Below are 22,245 nucleotides of genomic sequence, written 5' to 3' on the forward strand. Positions count from 1 at the left end.
TCTGACATACTTGTACGCTTTCGAATAGATTTGTGACTCAGCAGTGAAAAGTCGAGAGAAAATGATATTGTGTAGCTAAAATTATGGGATGCTGACATTAAATTACCTGTCCCCTGAAACTGAGTCAAAGTTGTGCTCAGAAAACTGCTAACCTAATATTCTGGGCTCTCTTGAGGAAAATGAATTTAAATCTCACAATAAATCAGTTTATATACCCTAAATTAATTTAATGAATAGAATTATAAAGCAAGTCAACGTCAGCTCTCTAGCACTACGGTATGATGAGCCTGGATCCAGAACACGGTAGCTGCCACAGAGCCAGTTGCCTGTGCCAGGTTGATCTGATTCTCTGTATCACAAACAAACCATTAACAAATCACAGTTTGCAGCATGGCATGGTGAGGAAAGTATCAATTACATAATAGGAATTATTGAGTTGGATCCCTCTCTCGATAAGCTCTTCCCTGACAGTGACAGACCATTTGGGAGGATGAATGCCAACTCTGTCAACCCCTAGGGCATCACTTTGTGCACCCAAATAGTAATTGATTAAAATTGTAATTTCCCAGTTAATTAAAAAAAAAAAAAACTATGCCCTAAAATGGTTTTATGAGAAATCTACGAGAACCAATATTTCAGGGGCTTTCACCTGAAAAGTACCTTCTTTATCAAGCACCCCCCCCCCCGCAAAAAAAAGTGTGGAAGTCCTCTCAAATCTAGACACCAATTAGTCATGTGGTTTTGAGTCATTTAATCCAGTGATGGGCCACCTTTATGAGCATTAGGGCCCCTTTTCAAGAATTAAATATCTCAGAGAGCTCCCTGTGATAATAGTTGGGCATTTCTTTCTTTTGTTTACTACTGATGCTGACATCCATAGATGCTTGCCACCTCCTGCATTAATTAGTCTCCTCCACCTCCCCAGGGCAGACTGAAAACCGCAGATTAATTCAGGCACGATGACTGACAATCTTCTGGTACTCATTACACTTAGGGGCCACGGCAGTACCACATACAGAGCCAGCCTTTGAGGGACTGAGAACAAATCTCTCAATAAAATGTCTTTGTTATTTATGTCAGAGTTCCAGTCAGGGCCCAAAATGCATTATGAAAAGACAGAATCTTTCTCTATTTTCCTCATAACCAGAGGAGCTGTATGAATAATCAACCACAAGGGTTTAGACTTCCTGGTGTGAATTCCTAACATTCTTTGCTTTAAATAGGAGGAGGATGCATTAAAACTAGACATGAATCGTCCCCTACATCAGCCACTAGCCTGGCATTTGAAATACGACTAGTCTCAAACTGACATCTGCTCTAAGTATAAAATGCATGCCAAAATTTGGACTTAACACAAAAAATTAAAATAGCTCATTAATAATTTTTGTATTGATTATAAATTCACATGAAAATATTTTGGATATACTGGGTTAAAAATTTATTGTTAAAATTGGTTTCACCTGTTTCTTTTTACGTTAATGTGCTTACGGAAGATTCTGAATTTGATTTTCATCCTATTCCTACTGGACAGCACTGCCGTAGACCAAGGAGTTTTATACCGGGTTGCTGTATTCAGAAAAAAGCCTCAGCACTGGGAGAGGCAGTGTGGATTTACAGCATAGGTATCTTGTCACTCAATCCCAAGTTCCTTACCCAATAAATGCAATGCAATAACCGTACCTATCTCACGGGTTTAATGCAAGGATTAAATGCCAGTGTGTGAAAAGTACTTACTACAGGGCTGGCAAGCACTCAATAACTGTTAGATTCCATTTACATTCGACAGGAAGTGAATTTGAGGATGGTGATGATGTTATGATGACACTGACCAGAAAAATTCTAGGCCTCTGCTTGCTAAGATCCATTTCAGCAGGAGTAAACTTCTAGCTGCGTACATGATAAGAACGTTCTCGAAGACGTTGAAGGAGAGGATTCTTTTCTGATTCCCAACGTCAGGAATAGCAGGGTTTTTTTTAGTGGCTGGTTTGCTTTTACTTGATTAAAGAATAAAGTTTAGCTCATAGCGATGGCTAATAGAAAGCTTAGAAGAAGGTTTGCAAATTCAAACGCTACAGAGTCAATAACCATGGGTGAAGTTAATTGACTGTATTTTTGAATCATAGTTACTAGTTGCATATTAAATAGTTAGAATATTGTATACTTCCAAAAAAATAAAATAAGCTTCCTACTATTTTTTCCTGAAACAAGACCCTATTCATCTTTCACTTATTTTGCTTTTAGTAAAGACATAGGTACAGGGCTTCCCTGGTGGCGCAGTGGTTGAGAATCCACCTGCCAATGCAGGGGACACGGGTCCGAGCCCTGGTCCAGGAAGATCCCACATGCTGTGGAGCAACTAAGCCCGTGCACCACAACTACTGAGCTTGTGCTCTAGAGCCTGCAAGCCACAACTACTGAGCCCGTGCACCACAACTACTGAAGCCCACGCGCCTAGAGTACGTGCTCTGCAATAAGAGAAGCCACCGCAAATGAGAAGCCTGTGCACCGCAACCAAGAGTAGCCCCTGCTCGCCACAACTAGAGAAAGCCCGCACGCAACTGTGAAGACACAACACAGCCAAAAATAAATAAATTTATAAAAACAAGACAAAACAAAACAAAAAACCCGAAAAAAACCACACAGGTACAGAGAAAATTTCTCTGTTGTGATAAAAAGAGCCAAACACTGTGATAGATGGCAGCCCACACTGACTTCAGAATCAGGCCAACCTAACCACAAGAGTGATCAGACCCAAGTCAGACCACAGCACGGATTCTCCAGCTACAACAAATTCCGTGTAAATATTCTTTAGCGCCAGCTGATTTTGCCATGCAGAACACAGGCCCAGGTTGGTCATATCTTCAGAAATTGCAGCAATCCACAATTTATGTCAATCTTCCCCATTTTAAAACATTCAAACTCTTAAAGAAGTTGTGCCGAGAATTTCCTGGCGGTCCAGTGGTTAGGACTCTGTGCTTTCACTGCCTAGGGCCCTGGTTCAATCCCTCGTTGGGGAACTAAGAGCCCATAAGCCGCATGGCATGGCAAAAAAAAAAAAAAGGTGTGCCCAGATGAACATGTCTGTAAGCCAGTTTGCAGTCTGCCTTTGATGGTGACTTTTGGCCCAATGGGAAGTATTAGTCAGGGAGTTCTAATAAACGTTTTTCTATCAGCCTCATTCCTACCTCTACCTTATGTCTACACCTTTGTTCCCTCAAAAAAATTGCTTCTAATTCTTGTAACTGTCTGGAGTACGTATAAATCAACCAAGAAATTTCAATAGTGAAATACATGATAAGGGAGTCACAAAACTCCCAAGTAGGCTGGCACTGAGAGTGCAGAGTGAGTTAAACACCCACGTGTGCACACATGTAAACTACAGTTGTTTCCTTCTCTTAGAAAGAATGTCCAGGGAATGACTACTGTGAAAGATGCCCAGATATACCGGCAGCAAGCAAATCCTTTAGATTGTAAAATAAATCTTTAAAAGTAAGATTTTTTTAATAGAAATGCTATTGAGGTGAAAAAAGTAGGACCCAGTATTAAGTATCCCCCATGATTTAGCAATACATAAGATAAAAGTATTTTAGAGCTACAAAAACACTAGAGATGCAAATTTTGACACTGGTTAGTGGGAATTTAGGATTACTTTGCTTTCTTCTTTGTATTCTTCTGCACTCTCCACATTTTCTTTTTTTTTTTCTTTTTGGATGAGCACATATTGATTTTATAGTCAGAAAAAACATGTGAAAATACTATTTTTCTGACCACCAACAAAAAGTAAATATCCAGGTGATTTAAGCTAGGGTGACAGTTTTATCTGAACCCTCTTGGTAATTTGAAGGGACAAAAATGTTCATTTGGCTTGAGTGATTTACAAGATTATCTCATTTCCCCAATTCCCTTTTTCTCATAATCACAAAACAAGTGATGAACTATAAATTGATCAGGAGGGAGACCCTGGATAGCTGAGAGTCAAAGGCTTTATAATTTATTAAACAATTGGTATATCAGACTTTCTACGGAAAACCCTATCACTTTCACACTTTAAAAAAAAGAAAAGAAACAAGAGAGACTTTCAATCTGTATTCTATCTGCTATCCCAGCCAAAATGCCAGGGTACTTTTTTTTCTCCACTCCAAAATAGATATTTCTCATTCCTTATGGAAATACTGACATAAATATTTTATACAGTTATCTTCTGCCTACAAATGCTGCAGGATACCATAAGGTTCGTCTTTTCAATAAAACACTTTATTGCAAGCACAGTTGGATTCTCTTTGGCCCAGCCTTTAACTTGAGCAACAGAACTCTAAGAGGAAAGGACTTCCGCAGAGCGCTTGGTTTCTACTAATTTTTAAAGCAGTATCAAATCCTATTATTTCTGACTAAATGTAGCCCACTTTCATTGAAAAACAGTGAAATAAATGTTGCCTTGCATCTAGAAGTATTTTTAGCAAGAGGATGTGTTTTTAGAAAGCTGAGAGCAAACGAGGAACGTTTTAACACCCATTATTTATAAACGGACATATTTCTTTATGGAGAAACTCATATTTATACCTACCATGAGAATGATATGCAGAATAATAATGTTTCCGTAATGACTGTATTTATGAAAGTTTAAAATGTTGAATGGATGACCTTCTTTGATTGCCGAAATCCTCTACGAGATGAACACAGGATAGTTTGCCTTCCTGACTTAAGACATTATGAACTGAAGAGGATTACATTTCCATATAAAATCTTGCTATCTGCTGAGTGTTAAATATGACAGTGGCACTTCTGACATGCAGCATATTCCTGCAAGGATGAAAATGAATCTTTAAAAATCTGTTTATGCCAGCCACTTAAGTGTCAGCTGATGTTAACTTGGGGCATCTACAGTTTTACTCACCTCTAAAGGTCAAAGCCACCATTATCCAATTACTGACACTCTAAACTGTCCATTTTCACTCTTGGTTATCCAATTTAGGTACAGGAAAATGTAGAGTTTCGATACTGTCTGGGATGATGACTATTTTCTAGGTGTCTAGGATTGACCCATTGTGTCTACACTGACTATCACTCATCAAGACGGAGAGGTATAGGGCTTCCCTGGTGGCGCAGTGGTTGAGAGTCTGCCTGCCGATGCAGGGGACACGGGTTCGTGCCCCGGTCCGTGAAGATCCCACGTGCAGCGGAGTGGCTGAGCCCCTGAGCCATGGCCGCTGAGCCTGCACGACCGGAGCCTGTGCTCCGCAACGGGAGAGGCCACAACGGTGAGAGGCCTGCGTACCGCAAAAAAAAAAAGACGGAGAGGTATAAAGCATATGCATGAAGGGGAATAACCCTTGCTTGTCATCACAAAGATAACAGTGGAGAAAATCTATGGTATGTAATAACATACCCCCAGTCTTTCTTACAGTCAAAAATCTGTATGACCTAATACCTCAATTAAAAAAAAAATACCAACATGTCATACTCTCTACATAAGTACTGCTCCTCTCTGTCAGCACTATTAATGCAATATATCTGTCAAGCTTTATTAAAATTATTTTTGATGTGTATCTTGGCTCATAAACCTCCTCAGTGCCTGATATTGCCTCAGGGAATGTCCTTGTAACATTGAATCTCCGAAGATGGGACAATAAAAGAAAAATCCTCCAAACTTTCAAGTTCAGCTATGATATCACACAGCCTGCAACGTCTCCTGTCAGCACTCTGAACGCGCGTTTGCACGTGAAAATAATTACAGCAAGACTATTGTTCAAACCTTGTTTCACAGAACCTTCTGGTAGAAAAAGCATACATGCATTCAGAGATAATTATCCAAGAACAGAGTCAGCACTGACATTGGGATAAACTGTTAGGTCCGTTTTTCTTTATGAAGCCATTTTAGAAGCAGCATCCTTTGAGTTACAGCACTAGAGTTTTAAACTTGGTCCTTTTTTATTTGTGTTGTACCTTAATTGGCACATTTCACCCGAGGATGTTCCCTATTAGTAACAAAGACGTCTGCTTGTCACCCACATCTTCCATGGCCCCAGAGGAATTGTTGTACTTGCAGGGCACAGGCAAACAGCAGACATGCCAATCAAAGTGGATTTATGAGAGCCCATCATGGTTGGCAACGTAGAGAAAGCACCCCAGGGGAAGAAAGTTAGGGCAGGGAGGCACAAAAAGGGGTAAAGGGAGGCTGAATACGGAAGGAAAAAGCTCAAACACACCAACAGAATCAATCAATTTACGTTCACTGTTTTCCTATCCTTAGCACTGTTCTGGAATAGTACATTTCAAACTATCTGTTTGAGGCTCAAAGGATCTGGACAGGCTTTGGCTGGCTGTTTGATTTTTCCCAGGATGTCACGACCTGATATCTAATCCTCAAGAGCATAACTAAGACTCACCTCACGCCCAGGAGACACACCGTGCAAGTTCAACAACATTTAAGAAGAGTCAACTGGTGGGGTCTTGCATGTTGGGGCAATGTGAAATTGCTATCAAGGTTTTTTAAATGCCTTTAATTTTTGTACTTGTTGCAGAACCGTAACAGTCTGCTCATGGATGGGCTCCAGTCCATGGACCATGCTTTGTTCAGCCTGTTCTAGAAAGTACAGGGGCAGAAGAGTTAACTTCTCAATCAATTAAAACCACTCTAGTCAAACTGCACTTGCTAAAGTTAGTAGCATCCTTACGGCCAAATCAAATGTCTATGTTCTCTGCCCCTCCCATTTGACTATCCACGACATTTGATGCTGTTGATTACCCTATTTCTTGAGTGCCTCTCTCCCTCTACTTTCAGAACAATATGCTTTGGGTCATTTGTCTTCCTTTACTGTATCCTCTTTTTTTTTTTTTTTTTTTTGCAGTACGCGGGCCTCTCACTGCTGTGGCCTCTCCCATTGCGGAGCACAGGCTCCGGACGCGCAGGCTCAGCGGCCATGGCTCACGGGCCCAGCCTCTCTGCGGCATGTGGGATCTTCCCGGACCGGGGCACGAACCTGTGTCCCCTGCATCGGCAGGCGGACTCTCAACCACTGCGCCACCAGGGAAGCCCTACTGTATCCTCTTTAAATATTTATACTCCCTGATGTTTCATCTGATCCCGTTCTCTATTTTCTCCAGCTAAATGTTACTGTCCTTTGCCAACAAACATTTCTGTGTTGGTGCTCCTCAAACCAGTCAGCAGGCAGACAACTGTTACTAAATGGGAACAAACAGCATGCCAGGAAATGTGCTTGGTGCTGGGGGAACAATCTGAGAAGACACACCGTATTAATACCCTGCCTGTTTGCTCCTTTGTTTCTCCAGATGCACGCTCCACTCCACTCCACCTGCTTGGACTCAGGTCTCATCACCGCTCACCTGGTCAATGACAATAGTTTCCACCCCTGCACCCACCATCAGTTTCCCCCACTCCAGTTTATCATCTCCATGAACGATCTTTCACAAGTAAAAATCTGACCACATATTTGCCTTTTGAAAAATCTTAGCTATCACCTCTTGGCCTATGCAGTGTCCTTCAAATTCCTTAGCTTGAAATATAAAGCTCAAATAATACGATCCAGATCTACCTCCTGGCCTCATCTCCACAAAAACAGGACCTTCCGTGGCTCATGGCTTTGAACCTGCTGGGTCCCTGGCAAGAAAGCCCTAGATCTTTTCTTCTTCTGTAAGACCCTATTCATTCTGTAAGTCCAAGTCTGACTATAGCCTACTCTAAGGTGCCTTTTCCAATTTCCCAAGGCAAAGGGAAGCATGCATTTCTCTTGATTCACATAGCATTTTACCCACACTTCTATCTTCATCCTGATCCCCTGTGCCGCACTGAAACTTTTACACCTCTATCTCTTTTGGATAGACTGTGATTTCCTCAAGGACAATGCTGTTCATTGTTATTTCCTGTTTCTTACAGAACAATGCCCAGCGAATAGCAGGTACTCAGCACATTTGCCTCTCAAATGTAGTGGAATGCTTTTAAGCAAAGAAAGACAGACATCATATGGTATTACTTATACGTAGAATCTAAAAAAATGATAAAAATGAACTTATTTACAAAACAGAAATAGACTCACAGACATAGAAAACAAACTTATGGTTACCAAAGGGGAGAGTGGGGGGTGATAAATTAAGAGTTTGGCATTAACATATGCACGCTCCTATATATAAAATAGGTAAACAACAAAGGCCTACTGTATAGTACAGGGAACTTTACTTAATATCGTAATAACCTATAATGGAAAAGAATCTGAAAAAGAATATATATGTATGTATGTATAACTAAATCACTTTGCTGTACACTTGAAACTAACACAACATTGCAAATTGACTACACTTCAATAAAAATAGAAAGGTTACTTTTGAATTATGCAGGCAAAATAGACAAGCACAAAATCATTAGCGAAATAGGCAGTTTTTATTCAAGGGTTCCTTTAGGTTTTCCAGTCTTATCTCAGCCTGTTCACTGCCTTGTACTTCATGCCTCAGGAATACCACACGCTTGCAGCTCCCTGCACACATCTGTGGTTTCACGCTGTGCTTCTGCTGAGTTGTTGCCTCTGTCTGAAGCACCCTCCCCTATGCCAGGTGCCCTCGTCATCTGTCCCAATGCCCAGGCATCCTTCAACACATCATTCGGCATCTATATCCCTGAAAGTTTCCCTGCACTCCAAGGTTAAGCTAGGTGCCTCTATCTGTTCCCAAAACATCTACTGCAGAATGCTCACATTAGATATTGACATTATTTGTTTCTGTCTCTCTCCCAATTAGTACTTGCAAGTACTTTAATTTGCTTAGTCTTTGTATCTTAAGAACTTATCAACAGTACTTGACGTATAAAACACACGGAACTAATGCTTATCGATGAGGCATGAGCTAAACTGCCACAATGGCTCCACTTTTACAAAAATCCACATTTGGATCAAATGACTGTTGAGCTATTATAACCACCCATCTTGGACTGTAGGGGAGAGAAAGATTACACCTGTTAGGTATGTTCATAACTGTGGTTCCCAAACTTGTTCCTGCTATGTTACATTGACATACCCCTTACCTTCTCCTTTCATTATGAATGAAACTTCAAACCTAGGTTCAATGGGGAGAAATGTACTCATTTTAATGGAATTCCAAAAGATAGTATAATTTTAAATAAAATAGCCTAACAGGCATAGGTTATTAGAAACAGACATAAGCTACAAAAAGGCTAAAAAGAAAGGATACACAAATAGCTTTTAATGCACTGGAAATAAATGGCTTCATTCTCCTCAATTTTCACTCTCTTAACTATTTTCCAAAATTACACACCAAAGCTAGGCATTCTGCAAAAGAACTTAAAATTAGTAACAAAGATTTCATTCATTGTTTTAATCAAAGTAACCAAATTTTTTTCATCAAAATGGGACCTCAGCTCTTAGTTCTCTGGAGTCCTCTGTAGAACACCATATGCTACATTTCAGGGTAGAGGCTCTTTTCTTCCGCTGAAACCTGGACTTCCTCACACTCTTGTGATCTCCAGGGCTTATCACTGCATCTGGACCATGGTAAAATTCATACGTTTCCAATGAATTATATTAATAAGCTATTTTTGTTGTTTTGGCCTCTTGTACTAATGTTATTTTGTTACTATTTTTTATCATGATATTATTTATTGATGGCAAAGTGCTTTCTAAATATAATATAATGTCCACACCATCATCATAAAACAGCAAGCATATTTTATTTATGCTGACTTAAAAGTTATAAACGTATTATTGATCATTTCAAAAGGTTTACCTATTCTTCCTAACATTGTATGTTATTGAACTAACCTACACTGGATAATCATCAATTACAGAAGAGAATACACTGACCACAAAAGAAATAAAAAAGCTTTCATTCACCTAAGGCCTCTTCATGGCCTTTTTCATTTCTGGATGACTCTAAAAAAATTAACTCCAATCAAAAGATCACCACAAAAAAAAAAAAAAAAAGATCACCACAGAAGGAGCAAAACAAATCATTCAGGTGACAGGTACAACAGGTGGTCTTCGTTTATATATTAAATTCTATCTCAGAAGCAAACAGCTAAATAGAATATCATTTCCCTTGTAAACTATATCCATGGCAAATTCTTCAGAATGGTTTTCCATTTTGATCAGAGAATGTTCTGAATGGATGTATTTCATAGGCTTCATTTCATCAAATTTGATGATAAATTTTTTCAGCCTCATAATTTATCAACTACATTTATTGAAAATTGACTCTCTGCTTATTGCTTTCTAGGCACACACTGTTAATTCAAGACTGTTTACTCAGCTGGATGGACCAGTTAAGAGGCTCTCCATGCAAAGATACTATTATGGGTAGCAGACATAGGCAGGTGACTGTTGATACAAATATTCTGGTCTTACGAAAGCCAGACATTCTTTTCAAAGTCACGACCCACAAGGCAGAAATAATTTAGATAAGAAAATAGACAGAAAATAGTTAGACAGACAGATAGATAGATACATAGATAGAGATAAATGACAGTATCTGGCAATAGTTCAGGTTCTATGGATTCCAATTCCATTACCTACCTAATTTGTCTGGAATGAATCCATGACATGATTTTCATAGTTGAAGTGGTTGCTACTGACACAATTTACAGATTTTCCTCATAGAAGTCACTTTTATTAAAGCAAAAAGATATGAAAGTCATGTCTTCTTTGTTTAAATGGAATCAAGATGGACCAGTGAAGACACTTAAGTCACTTGCCTTCATGATGAAAAATGGAGGCTCAGTCTAAGCAGACAACTGTTACTATCTCTACTCAGCCTTCTTTCTGTTCGTCACAGTGCTAGGCAAGCCTCAGAGGGACTGCTGGCACCCAAGTTCCCATTCACGAATGGGTATATATAGGGGGTAAAGGTGGTGCTTTAAAAAAGGGACCGTGCTAAAGAAAATAGCCTGAATCCTTTCTCTCAAGACCACTATATTATCAAAATGTGCTTTTATGTTCACTTTAGAGCTTTGTCTCCCACGCCTACTTGGTATCATTTAGTATGGGATGGAACATGGAAAGTAAATGGTCAAATCCACAAACAGCAGTAAGTCTGATAAATCACTGAGGCTAGCTCAGGGACTTGATCATATCTACAGAGATGGAAAGAATCATAGATGAACAACGGTGAAGTCTCTCCCATTTTAATCTCTTTCATTAAAAAAATTTTAAACCTGCACACACACACACACACAGCACAGAGCTTAAGAAACAGTATGTTACTGATAACTGTGGAAACCTCTGAATATCTCTCCTTTATAATACCTCCAAACCTAATCCTTAGAGGTAATTACCATCTGATGTTTGTGTTTAACATTTTAAAGTTTTCTTCAGAGTTTTACCACATATATTGTATTTTAATTCCTAAATGATGTATTGCTTAGTTTTACATTTTTAAACTTTATATAAATGGTATATATTCTTTGGTGATTTTATTTATTTTTTAATCTCAAAATGAGATTTCTGCAATTGATTCATCCATCCCTGTGGCTAGAATTCACTTATTTTCAATGCTCCATAGGATATCATGGTGTGAAGAGATCACCATTTATGCAGATGGGATACTTGTGATATTTCTACTTTTTATGTTATTGTAAAAAGGCTACTATGAATCCTACACATATATCTGTACACATGTGAAGCAGTATGTCCAGGGGTAGAGTTGCAATTTTAAGATATGCATGTATTCAATAGCACAGGTATTTTCAAATCGTTATTTAAAATTAACTTGCTCCATCCAAAGCCTGGAAAAAGACAATGTTCGTATCTGAGATGGCAAGAGTAAGTTTTAAAAATAGTTATGTTGACGTTGACAAATTAGTCCTCCATTTTTCTGGTAAGGAAATTCCCCAAACGTTGTGTCAAAACATTTGTGTCAAACTGCTGTGTTTTGCCAAAGAGCTAAATTTTCCCGTCAGAACAGTTAATTAGAAGCTATTAATGATGCCTTCCTAGATTTAAGAAGCCACTGCAAGAGAAGAGAGAAACTGAAGGAAAAAAATATCCCCCAAGCCAAGGTGCAGGAGATAAGGAAGTTTGTGGATCGCTATTTGGGAATTTTGCCTTGAATTCCTTAACTCTTCTGCAGTCATTTCACAAATTCTAACTCACTAACAGACAACAGGGAAACTTCTGATATATGAAGGGCTAAACGTCCAACACAATTCTTGCTTCTCCTCTTAATATAGTTAGTCTTGTAATATTTTATTCTTATCACAGAGAATGGTTTGGGTGCCGTAAGTCATCGTCATAAGCACCCAAATGGCACTAGCAGATCTGTATCTGATTTAGTCAGCTACAGACCATCTGGTAATCATTAGATGAGAAAGTTCACTGATAAAATACTTAAATCCCTGAGTCGTAAATTATTTGAGAAAAAATTGCTTAGCTTCTTCTTTTAAACCAAGGCTATATATCCACATCCAACTCTCTCTCTCTCTCTCTCCCCCTCTCTCCATCCATCCATCCACCCATCCATCCATCCATCCATCCATCCATCCATCCATCCACCCACTAGAAGACAGTGACCAGATGTCAGCATGGGATTTATGATTTGAGTAGGTTAGGGCTAATGAAACTCAGGTCAGAAAAGCTAATATCTGCATAGAACAGTAAACATTCATAGTTACACGACCACAAACTACATTGCAAACCCACAGCAGCTGTTCTGCAAATGAATGTTGGTCATGAAGAAATCAAGGGAAGAAAGATCTCAGGGTTGCTGAGTATATCTCTCCTCACATCTGGTAAAAAACTAAAGGTCATACTCTACTGATGGTTGGTCCATGATATCAACCTTTACCATGAAGCTGGACACGTTAGATTTTGGTACACAAAGACCTCAGAATAAGACAGTCAGGGAATGACAAAGGGGAGGTACCATTTCCGGGCTGTTGTTAATGCCATCCTCTGAGATACAGGAGAGACAGTCAGTCAGTCAGCAGCAACCTCTCCTCTGGCTTTTTAGATGCTTTGATAGAAAATATTCTCTTACCTCACTGAGACCTCCCCGGACCAAAATATATGCACCTAATCATTATTCACACTCAGGCAGATTCTACATAAACAATCAGGAATATTGTATATATTAATCCATGCCTTGAATCTCTTACCTCACGTTTCTCATTCTTCAATAAAAGCAAAGACTTCAATTTGAAGTCACTGTGACTAAGCTTTTTTTTAAACAAAATCTCTCTCTCAAGAATATATGAAATATATATTTATTTCTTATATCTATTTATATTTCACAGACTTTCCCAGATAATCATATTTCCTCTTATTACTCCACCTGGCCAACTCCTTATTAATCCCCTTTTGGGGTTCTATTTCCTTTGGTATCTAGAATATTGTTGATTTTCAATAAAAAAATTGTTTTTAACATCAAAGTTATAGGCCCTTTATATTATTAAATCCCTTGTATTTATCCTCATCAAAGCGTTCTTCCAAATCATCTTTCCATATGCTCAAGTAAACTTTTTAAGAATTGATAATTAAAAAAATGGATTGCTATGAATTTTACAAACAGAGCCACAGAGAAACATTTTTAAGGGTATATACATCTTGATACCAAGATGTAAATACTGAGGAGATTAAAGTGGGGAAAAAAGAAACATGCCAGGATGGTACTAATAGTTATAAAAAATATATGGCTCTTTGGCACGACCCTGCAGTTAGAAAGTAATATTTATCAATAATCTTTGTACAAACATGACCTTCTTGGGGTGACATAATACCAGACTTCTGTTATCTGTTGTTTTAACTTCACCTCTTAAAGTAATCATCTTTCAGTTTACTTGTTGGACTGCCCTCATAAATGGGCAAGCTCATCTCATAAGAGCAGCTGAATGTCAAGGAAGAATTTAAACGAAGGCATATATCCTCTACACAGGAAACACTCAACGTTTTAAAAACAGCAGTGGAAAAAAAAAAAACCCGTGCAGTAAAGGTTTAGAGACATCCTCAAGGAACGGCACAGACGTGTGTTAGTGATTTATCTTTCTCATAAGCCCAACGCAATACACGGCATTGAATTGCAAAGATAATGGATAACAAAAAGAATTCTCCGCCAGATTCTACACTTTGCGTTCATTAGTCGTCCCTAGTCCAGTTCTACAGGTGTCAGCTCTTCTTTTACTAGTAAGGAATTCGGCCACTTTGACAAGGGTGATGAAGAAGAAGAAATGCCAGGTGCTGGTGTTCGGAGCAACAACTTGCCTCCACTTGCCAGCGCCATAAGACTGTCTCCTTGGGACTTCCTAGAGGATTATAACCTCCGGATGGACTGCTTCATGAGTATTTATCATCCTTAAAACTGATCAGAAATGCCAGGTGGTCATGGTTACAAGACACCTGTTTTCGTGCATTTTTTGATAAAAGCTTCTCTGCTGAATTGCTGATAAATATTGACATTATGTTTCAAACCACACAATCCTGGCTTCTCTCACACAAAGAATTAAGCTTTAACATTTAACTGATTTCTCTAAGAGCAAGAACCACTGTAAGTGAGAACTTTTACCTTGAATTTCTTTTTTAAATGTTGGTTTTAAAAACAAACAAACAAACAAAAAATGAGAAAGGCCAATTAGAAAGACAGTAGATTTTCAATTACCTTGGAAACTCGATTTGCAACTTCTCTGCCCACGGTCAGCCCCTGGACAAATGTCCGAGCAGCAATGAAGGCGCGAGTGACCTGAATTTTCAGCTTTCGGGGAACATCTCCGAATGGCTTCAGCTGGTCTGTGTATTTGCTCACGCACTCCAAGTAGTCCTCGCTGAAGTGATACTGTGGGTTGATCAGCTGAAACATTCGTTCCAGGAGCCGAGCCCAGAAGTCATTGAGCATCTCCTCCAGATTCACATTGCCCCCAGTGTAGTATCTTTTTAGCTCTGTGAAGAGGTCCTGGAACACTTCTGAATTCTGCATGTACAGCATGCCATAGGTCCGTACAAACATATCATTTAGTGACTTCTCTGCATTTTCCAGAAGCTCTCGGAAAAATTCTGCAGATAAAACAAGTAAGCAGTCATAAATTAGCAAGATCTAGGAAGTCCAAGACATCTACTTACCTTAAAAACAACTGCTTCTAATGGTTATTTTCACAGAAAAAAAAATGTATCCTGTGATTAAGGTATCAATGAACTGATAGTATTTTAAGTGAGATTTGACCTACATCTGTGATCTTCTCTGAGTCAAAGAAAACAGAAGATCATGGGATTCTGTCTGAAAGAACATCCATTAACATTAGGAATTTACCATTTAATACTCCTCCAAAAAGGTTCAATTATATTTCCATTTATTGTTAATTTTAGAAAATCCTATGGTTTCATATTAACTCAAATCAGAATATGTGGCTAAATATTGTCATTAATACAATAATAAATGCATAAGTGATAAAAACATTTGCTCCAGTCTATTTACAAATCTGTTCTACCACCAAATTCAATTAAATTGCTTTTATTTGGAAAAGTTCATAAATGGGATATTCAAATTAATGTAATATTTGGACTCTTTGTAGTTGCTATATATAGCAATCAATTATCAGTGTTTAGAGATTCATAATGCAATTAAATGCACTTAAAGCCAAGGCTATAGTAAACATAATTTAGGCTGCCATAATGCATAAGAAAGTTATGAAGTACCATGCATTATCATCATATGCTATTACTATCATTTTGTAGCACTTGAATAAAATATAGGTATTTGGGCTTTCTGGTTAAGAGGTTCTAAATGAAAAAGTGTCTACCAAGAAATGACCTCTTCCATCCTGCAGTAGCGCTTGAGTGTTTCTGGGAGTAGTAGTAGGCAAAAAAATAGGATGGCAAAAACAACGTCCCTGGGTACTGGTAGGTCCTCATATTAGTCTCCCTCAAGACGCAGTGCATATGTGTATGATACTTATCCATTTGCACAAATGAGCCTGGGTAGAGCAAGCTCAAGTTTTATCCCATTCAGAGAATGTGACTGGGGGTGGGAAAAAGGCTATGGAAAGATCATTCTTCTGAGTCTGTAAATCCAAGTTACCAACAACAGAGTAATTCTGCTTTACCTCCTACAGTTCCCTTTTATTCCCAGAAGCTACGGCCCCTCTCAGTTAAAGCCGGGGAAAAAGCAAGTCCTGGATACCTCAAGGAATCCCAGTAGGAATCAAATAAAAACCTCTTCTTTTTTCTAGGGGCTTGTGGGATTCTTTTCCTGAGATGCAGAAGAGAAAAAGCAATGACCGTCTCTATGAATTCTATGGAAGCTACACCTAATTTTGTCTTTATCAGAAGGTGCCTGAAGAAGCACTTGATTTAACTACTTCAATTCCAAATAATATAGCATTGAATCACTGTCTTGATGAAATGGTGTCTATAGTGGTGATTATTTTGTATTTGTTTTCCAATAAAACCAATACACTAAATCTTAAAAAGGACTCTGTTCAATGTTTATCCTCTTACTACGAAAGAATACTTTTTTTTTTCTTAAATACAGAAATTATGTTGCTACACTGGTAGCAAAAACTGAGGGATTATCTGAAAGTCATGGCTTATCACCCCTGTGTAATCTTGTTCAAGGCACCAAATAGTTCTTATTTTAATTTTTCCCAAATGTAAAAATCAGGCTAAATAGTTTTAAACCTCCCTAATCTTCGAGGATTCATTAAGGAAAATCACTTAGGGCAAAAATGTTCAAAACTGTCAAAGGATTAATTAATCAAAATATTTATATATGCTATATGTCTATGTTATTTATGATTTTATGAAATAAGAAACATTTCAGAAGTTTTTCAGAAATTTACTAGTAACTTATCCTAAAATGGAAACTATATTAAATTATTAATATTAATAACAAAGCATAAAAATAGCATAGTAAAACCTTTCAGTCTTGAAACCAAGGATGAAAATAGCTTGGCCTTGTTCATATAGGAGCAGAGTGAAAGGTGTTATAATTGTGAAAGAAACTATGAAAGAATGGAAAAATCACCGAATTGAAAAATACTAATATAATGAGACTGGAAAGTAGATTTTCATCACGAGCTCAGGATAGCCTATTCATTTATCTTCTTTTTGAGGTCAATTATTTTGTTGGACTCTGAAATAAAAGCTTAATTTACTGAATACAGAGTACTGCCTTCAGCAATGAATGTCAGTAATCAGTAGTGTGATCTGGATTTGCAAGAGAAAAAAAAAAAAAAAAAAGAAAAATCTTCTGGTTCTCATTGTTCTCCAAAGATTTCAGGTATAAATCCTTCTCCGCAGCGATGAAAATTTTGTTTTTTCTTTTACAGAAGGTAACATTCCTAGACTTTTCCTCTCCTGACACGGGGAAAATTAAATATTAGGCTTATGACCATTTTATAGCTGAAGAGTTAAAATCAGATTGCCCACTCACTGTGCTTTGTGGTTTGTGTCTTTATGCCTAAATTAGTATCATAATTGAATATAGAAACTAAGTTATCAGATTTCCATAAATATGGCTCAAGAAACATTTTATTATTAGATTCCAGGATTAAATTTGTGTTTAAGGGTATGTCATTGTCTCAAAAGTTTGCTCTTAGCTTCAGTGGTCCTCAAAAGTCAAGTTATTATTCCATGTTCAAAATCATTATACGGTTTAGTGATCTCACAGTCAAAGTTAATACTTGGTATTGAAGGATGTTAATGCATTAGGCAATTACGAAAAATGCTGGTACCCTCAAGTACATTGATCTTAGATCTTATGAAAGATGGGAATCCAAGGTAGTGAGGCAAAACTAATGTCCTCCAAAACATAAGTATTCTCATTTCATTTTTAGCATGCCCACAGACTTAAACTTCCACCTTTTGAACTGTGACTCTTTGAACAAAGTATTTTATGCTTGGATGAAAACTGTCTCAGCAAACCAAACAAGATGGGGATTTGGAAGACAGTTATCACACCCATTTTGCTGAGAAAGTATTATGCCCAAACAGCATAGAGAATAAAATTGAAGAGCCATATAACAAGAAACAAACAAACAAAACCCCTCAATCTAACCCTTTGCTTAATGGGAGGTCAAAGCTCACAGTGGATAAAGGCTTCAGTCAACAAAAATTCTCATGTGTAAGAGTTTGGCAGATGAAGATGTTTTAAAAAATTTTTTCCTTCCCCAATCACAAAATATACATCACAGATGGTTGCTTAGGGCTCATTTATGGTTTATAGATGCAAAAAAGAATTCCTTCCAGCAGCAGTAGCCTCTGGGAGGATTTTATTCATCTAGAGGGGAGATCTGGATGTGAACATCTGTTTGCTGCGGGGCAGGCTGCCCCAAGTGGGAGAACAATCTTGTAGATAAAAACCACCACTGTTCCAAAAGCAAAAAGAAAGTCTATGCATGCCACTGATCGCTTGGAGACACCTCTTAAGGCGTCCTCCTAGGAGGCAAAAGGTACCCTAAGGATATCTGAGAAAGGCTTCAAATAAAGCCTCCAAATGAATGCCTCAAAATGTAAGGTGCACACAGGACCAAGGGGAGGTGCAAGCCCGAAGAGAAAGGCAGACTAAGGGCTCTCAAGGAATCCGCAGTCCGCACAAAACAGCAAAAGCTTGGCCCGTTTAAGCTGGAAGTATTATCTAGTTAATATTATCGTAGGGGGACTGGGCATGGCAACTGGATCAAGCACTGTTTAGCATTAACCTAGAAATTGTAGCATCTTCCTATTCTATTCTCGTGCTCTCCAAAACACTTCTCACTGAAAGGTCATTTAAAATGAATGTTTCAGATGGTGGTATAAATCCACATCATCCCAGAACCCAGTGAAAGAAAAGCTTTGGTCACTGGTGTCAGTGGAGACTGTATCTATGCATGATCACAGACAGCATCTGTCTCACCAGGGGAAGCAGGTAGAGTCAATTTGCTTCCCTAAACCCACATATTTGTGTTGAGTGTGTTACTCTCGTAATCTCTTTCTTTCTGTCATCCTCTCCACAAAAGCATGCTAAATCAGTTCAGCCAGCCCAGAACCCAAGCTCTGGCTAAGGAAAAACCTCAAGTTGCTGGCATGGAGGGTAAATGATTCAGAAAGCTGGTATCCTATAAGGACTATGTTTCATAGACACAGGAAAGCTACCACCCTGCCCCCGACCCAGGCCCTTTTCAAGGTTAAGTGACTAGCAGAGTCCTTCCCTCTGCACACACCTGTCAGCTTTCAAGTATATCTTCTGAGATGACTTCTCCTTTCAAAGTCCCCTTGCTTACATCATAACCTGATGTGACCAGCAGGGAAATGCTGGGATAAGGAGGAAGAAGAACCCCAGCGCCATTTACTCTCTTCTCTGGTAGACTTACACATGGTCCCTAAATGACCCACTTCTCCCCACTCCCCAGACGCTGAGACTCTATAAGAAGATTGGTGCTGCACAGGGAGTCCTTGCCACATGCAATGTCACCCTTGGCAGGTCATGGCTTATGTGGAATGGGCAGCTGGATGCCAGTCTTCTACATCAGGGGTCTCTGCCTCAGCACTGTTGACGTTTTGAGCTGGACAATCTTTTTTTAAATTATTTTATTTTACTTTATTTTATCTTATTTTTTAAACATCTTTATTGGAGTATAACTGCTTTACAACGGTGTGTTAGTTTCTGCTGTATAACAAAGTGAATCAGCTACACATATACATATATCCCCATATCCCCTCCCTCTTGCGTCTCCCTCCCTCCCACTCTGCCTATCCCACGCCTCTAGGTGGTCACAAAGCACCGAGCTGATCTCCCTGTGCTATGCGGCTGCTTCCCACTAGCTATCTATTTTACATTTGGTAGTGTATATATGTCAATGCTACTCTCTCACTTCGTCCCAGCTTACCCTTCCCCCTCTGCATGTCCTCAAGTCCATTCTCTACGTCTGCGTATCTATTCCTTGGACAATCTTTTTTTTTAAATTTTTAAAATTAAAAAAATTTTTTTTAATTTATTATTATTATTTTTGCCCCACCATGCGGCTTGTGGGATCTTAGTTCCCCAACCAGGGATTGAACTCAGGCCCTCAGAGTGAAATCACGGAGTCCTAACCACTGGACCACCAGGAATTCCCTAGGCTGGACAGTCGTTGTTGGGTGTCTGTCCTGTGCATTGTAAGATAATAAGTAGCATTCCTGGCTTCCACCTACTACATGGTATTGGCACATCCTTTCTCCAGTAGTGATGACAAAATTGTCTGCAGACATTATCACATGTCCCCAAGGGGGACAAAATCACACTCACCCTACCCACTGAGCACCACCCTTCTACTGATAAATTCCAGAAGCCTAGAAAGAGGCTATCAAAACATTCCAAGAAAAAGCCAGCACATTTCTAGACCTCATCAGCCTCGCAATTTATTTACAAGATGAACTTGAGGAGCTGTGTGTGCTTTAAGTGAAAGGAGCTGAAACACACATCCTGTTCACAGGTAAGACTGCTGGTGACCAATACTACCATTTCCTGGATGGTGCCTATCACAGGGTAGGGCCTTAAAACGTGGTGACTAGTGAACGAACAAATAGATGGTGAACATGAACACCCAGTGAAATACATCCTGACTCCACGTGGACCAGGCTCCTCATAGACAGTAATCACTGTGGGAGAGAGATGCTACAACCACATCTTAGAGCAGACATAACTGATGTGCTCTACTGTCATCCTCCAAAGTCATGCATTTATAAATATATAAACATTCACATCCTCCCATGCTCCATGGTCATGTGCATCTACAGTACAATGCCCTGTGGCCTCTGCTTAAAAGTATGGTGGTTGTCAAGACGGCTCTACCAGACCCTCGCTTCCTCTCTGGACATCTCCGCCTGTTCTGAGCCATGCTTTGCCTGGTTTCACTGCTGCCTCTCCTGCTGCTGGTCCTGCTGGGCCTTAACCCCACGGCCCACGATCTCACCAAGCTGCCTGCATTCACATTCACTCGCATGCTTCACTTAGGCAGTGGCTCGCATGAGTTAACTCTTAAACCACCCTGTCTCCTACACTGCACCGAAGCCTCCTTCCATCCAATAGCTGGTCAACTAAACACAGTTTGGAACTCTGTTGTTTTCAGTGAGCAAGACACTGCCACGTTTTATTTCGTCATTATTCAGGTTAAATAATTATGTCAGGGAAAGAGGAGAACTATTTTGAATAGATATCCTATTATATCATCTTTGTAGTTTTTCTTAAACATCAGTTGCGTTTTTGTGTAAGAAACAGACCCTCAGTAGGCATTTTTAAAAATTATGGGGTTGAAATTAAATAAAATGATTTTCAAAATAACAATTTATTCAACAAGGGAGAAATCAGAATCCGTAATTATTGAGACGAAGTTGCTGTAAGCAAAACTTCATTTGTGATTTGCCCCTTCTTTATCTCTTAATTCATACTTTCTCTTGCTCTGTGTGTGTGTATGTTTTCATAGATGTTTATTATGTTATAATACGCATTATGATTTAGTCACTCAGTTCATCCCAGGAATTAATAGAAGCCTATATAATTTCAAAGTGAGTTAACAGTAGTAATCTACAGATTTCCTGTTTGAGGGATTATTATAATCAAACTGCAGATGAGGAAATTGAGGCCCAGAAATGTTAAGCAAGTTGCCCTAGACCACTAAACTGGTGCACGACCCAGAGCTCCAAACCACTGCTGACAGGGTGAGTTCTAAGAGACAATAGGACAGCAGGGCAGCTTTGTACTTTACACGAAGTCCAATTTTCACACTGTGATTTGAATAATTAATGAGAAGTATAATAAACTCTTGGGACACTGGGTAAAACCATACTTAAATATAAATTGCAAAGTGCATTCTAAAATCACATCTAAATTATCTTTTAAAAATAATTTTCATGTGTGATTATTTTTCCACTAATACTAATTAGCTAATGTAGATAACTGAAACTGGAGAGCACATGCAAATCCCTAGGGTTGGTATATCTTCCTCAAAGGAGTGGCTTCCACTAGAAGAAAATCAGTGACCGAACCTGTGATTACAGCTACAGTGCACAGAACAGTGACTGGTATGCAAAAGGATGCTAAAAATATTTGACTTTATATATGTCCCATTTTATAACATATATATACACATATATTGTAGATATTGTTTTATAATAACATGTATATATTATCAACAAATACATTTAAACATTTGAATAAATTCAAACAAGCAAAATATAAACCAACAATGGCAAAGAATATGGGAACAAAATGCTCCAAATATTTAATATCCAGCCCTTTACCAAAAAGCTTTGCCAATCCCTGGCATAAAGGGTCAAAATCCTAAGT

General features: G+C 38.8%; 1 protein-coding gene across 1 annotated transcript in view; it reads right to left on the minus strand.

Annotated features, from left to right (window-relative positions):
- The window catches only part of GPC6 (glypican 6), a 1,088,996-nt gene that overhangs the window by 536,706 nt on the left and 530,045 nt on the right, over positions 1-22,245 (minus strand). Inside the window, exon 3 of the mRNA XM_049701023.1 lies at positions 14,608-14,999. Within this exon, the coding sequence (XP_049556980.1) occupies positions 14,608-14,999 (392 nt within the window). The remainder of the gene's footprint in view (positions 1-14,607; positions 15,000-22,245) is intronic.

This window comes from Orcinus orca, chromosome 18 (genome assembly GCF_937001465.1).
Source record: "Orcinus orca chromosome 18, mOrcOrc1.1, whole genome shotgun sequence".
In the NCBI taxonomy this organism is placed as follows: Eukaryota; Metazoa; Chordata; class Mammalia; order Artiodactyla; family Delphinidae; genus Orcinus; species Orcinus orca.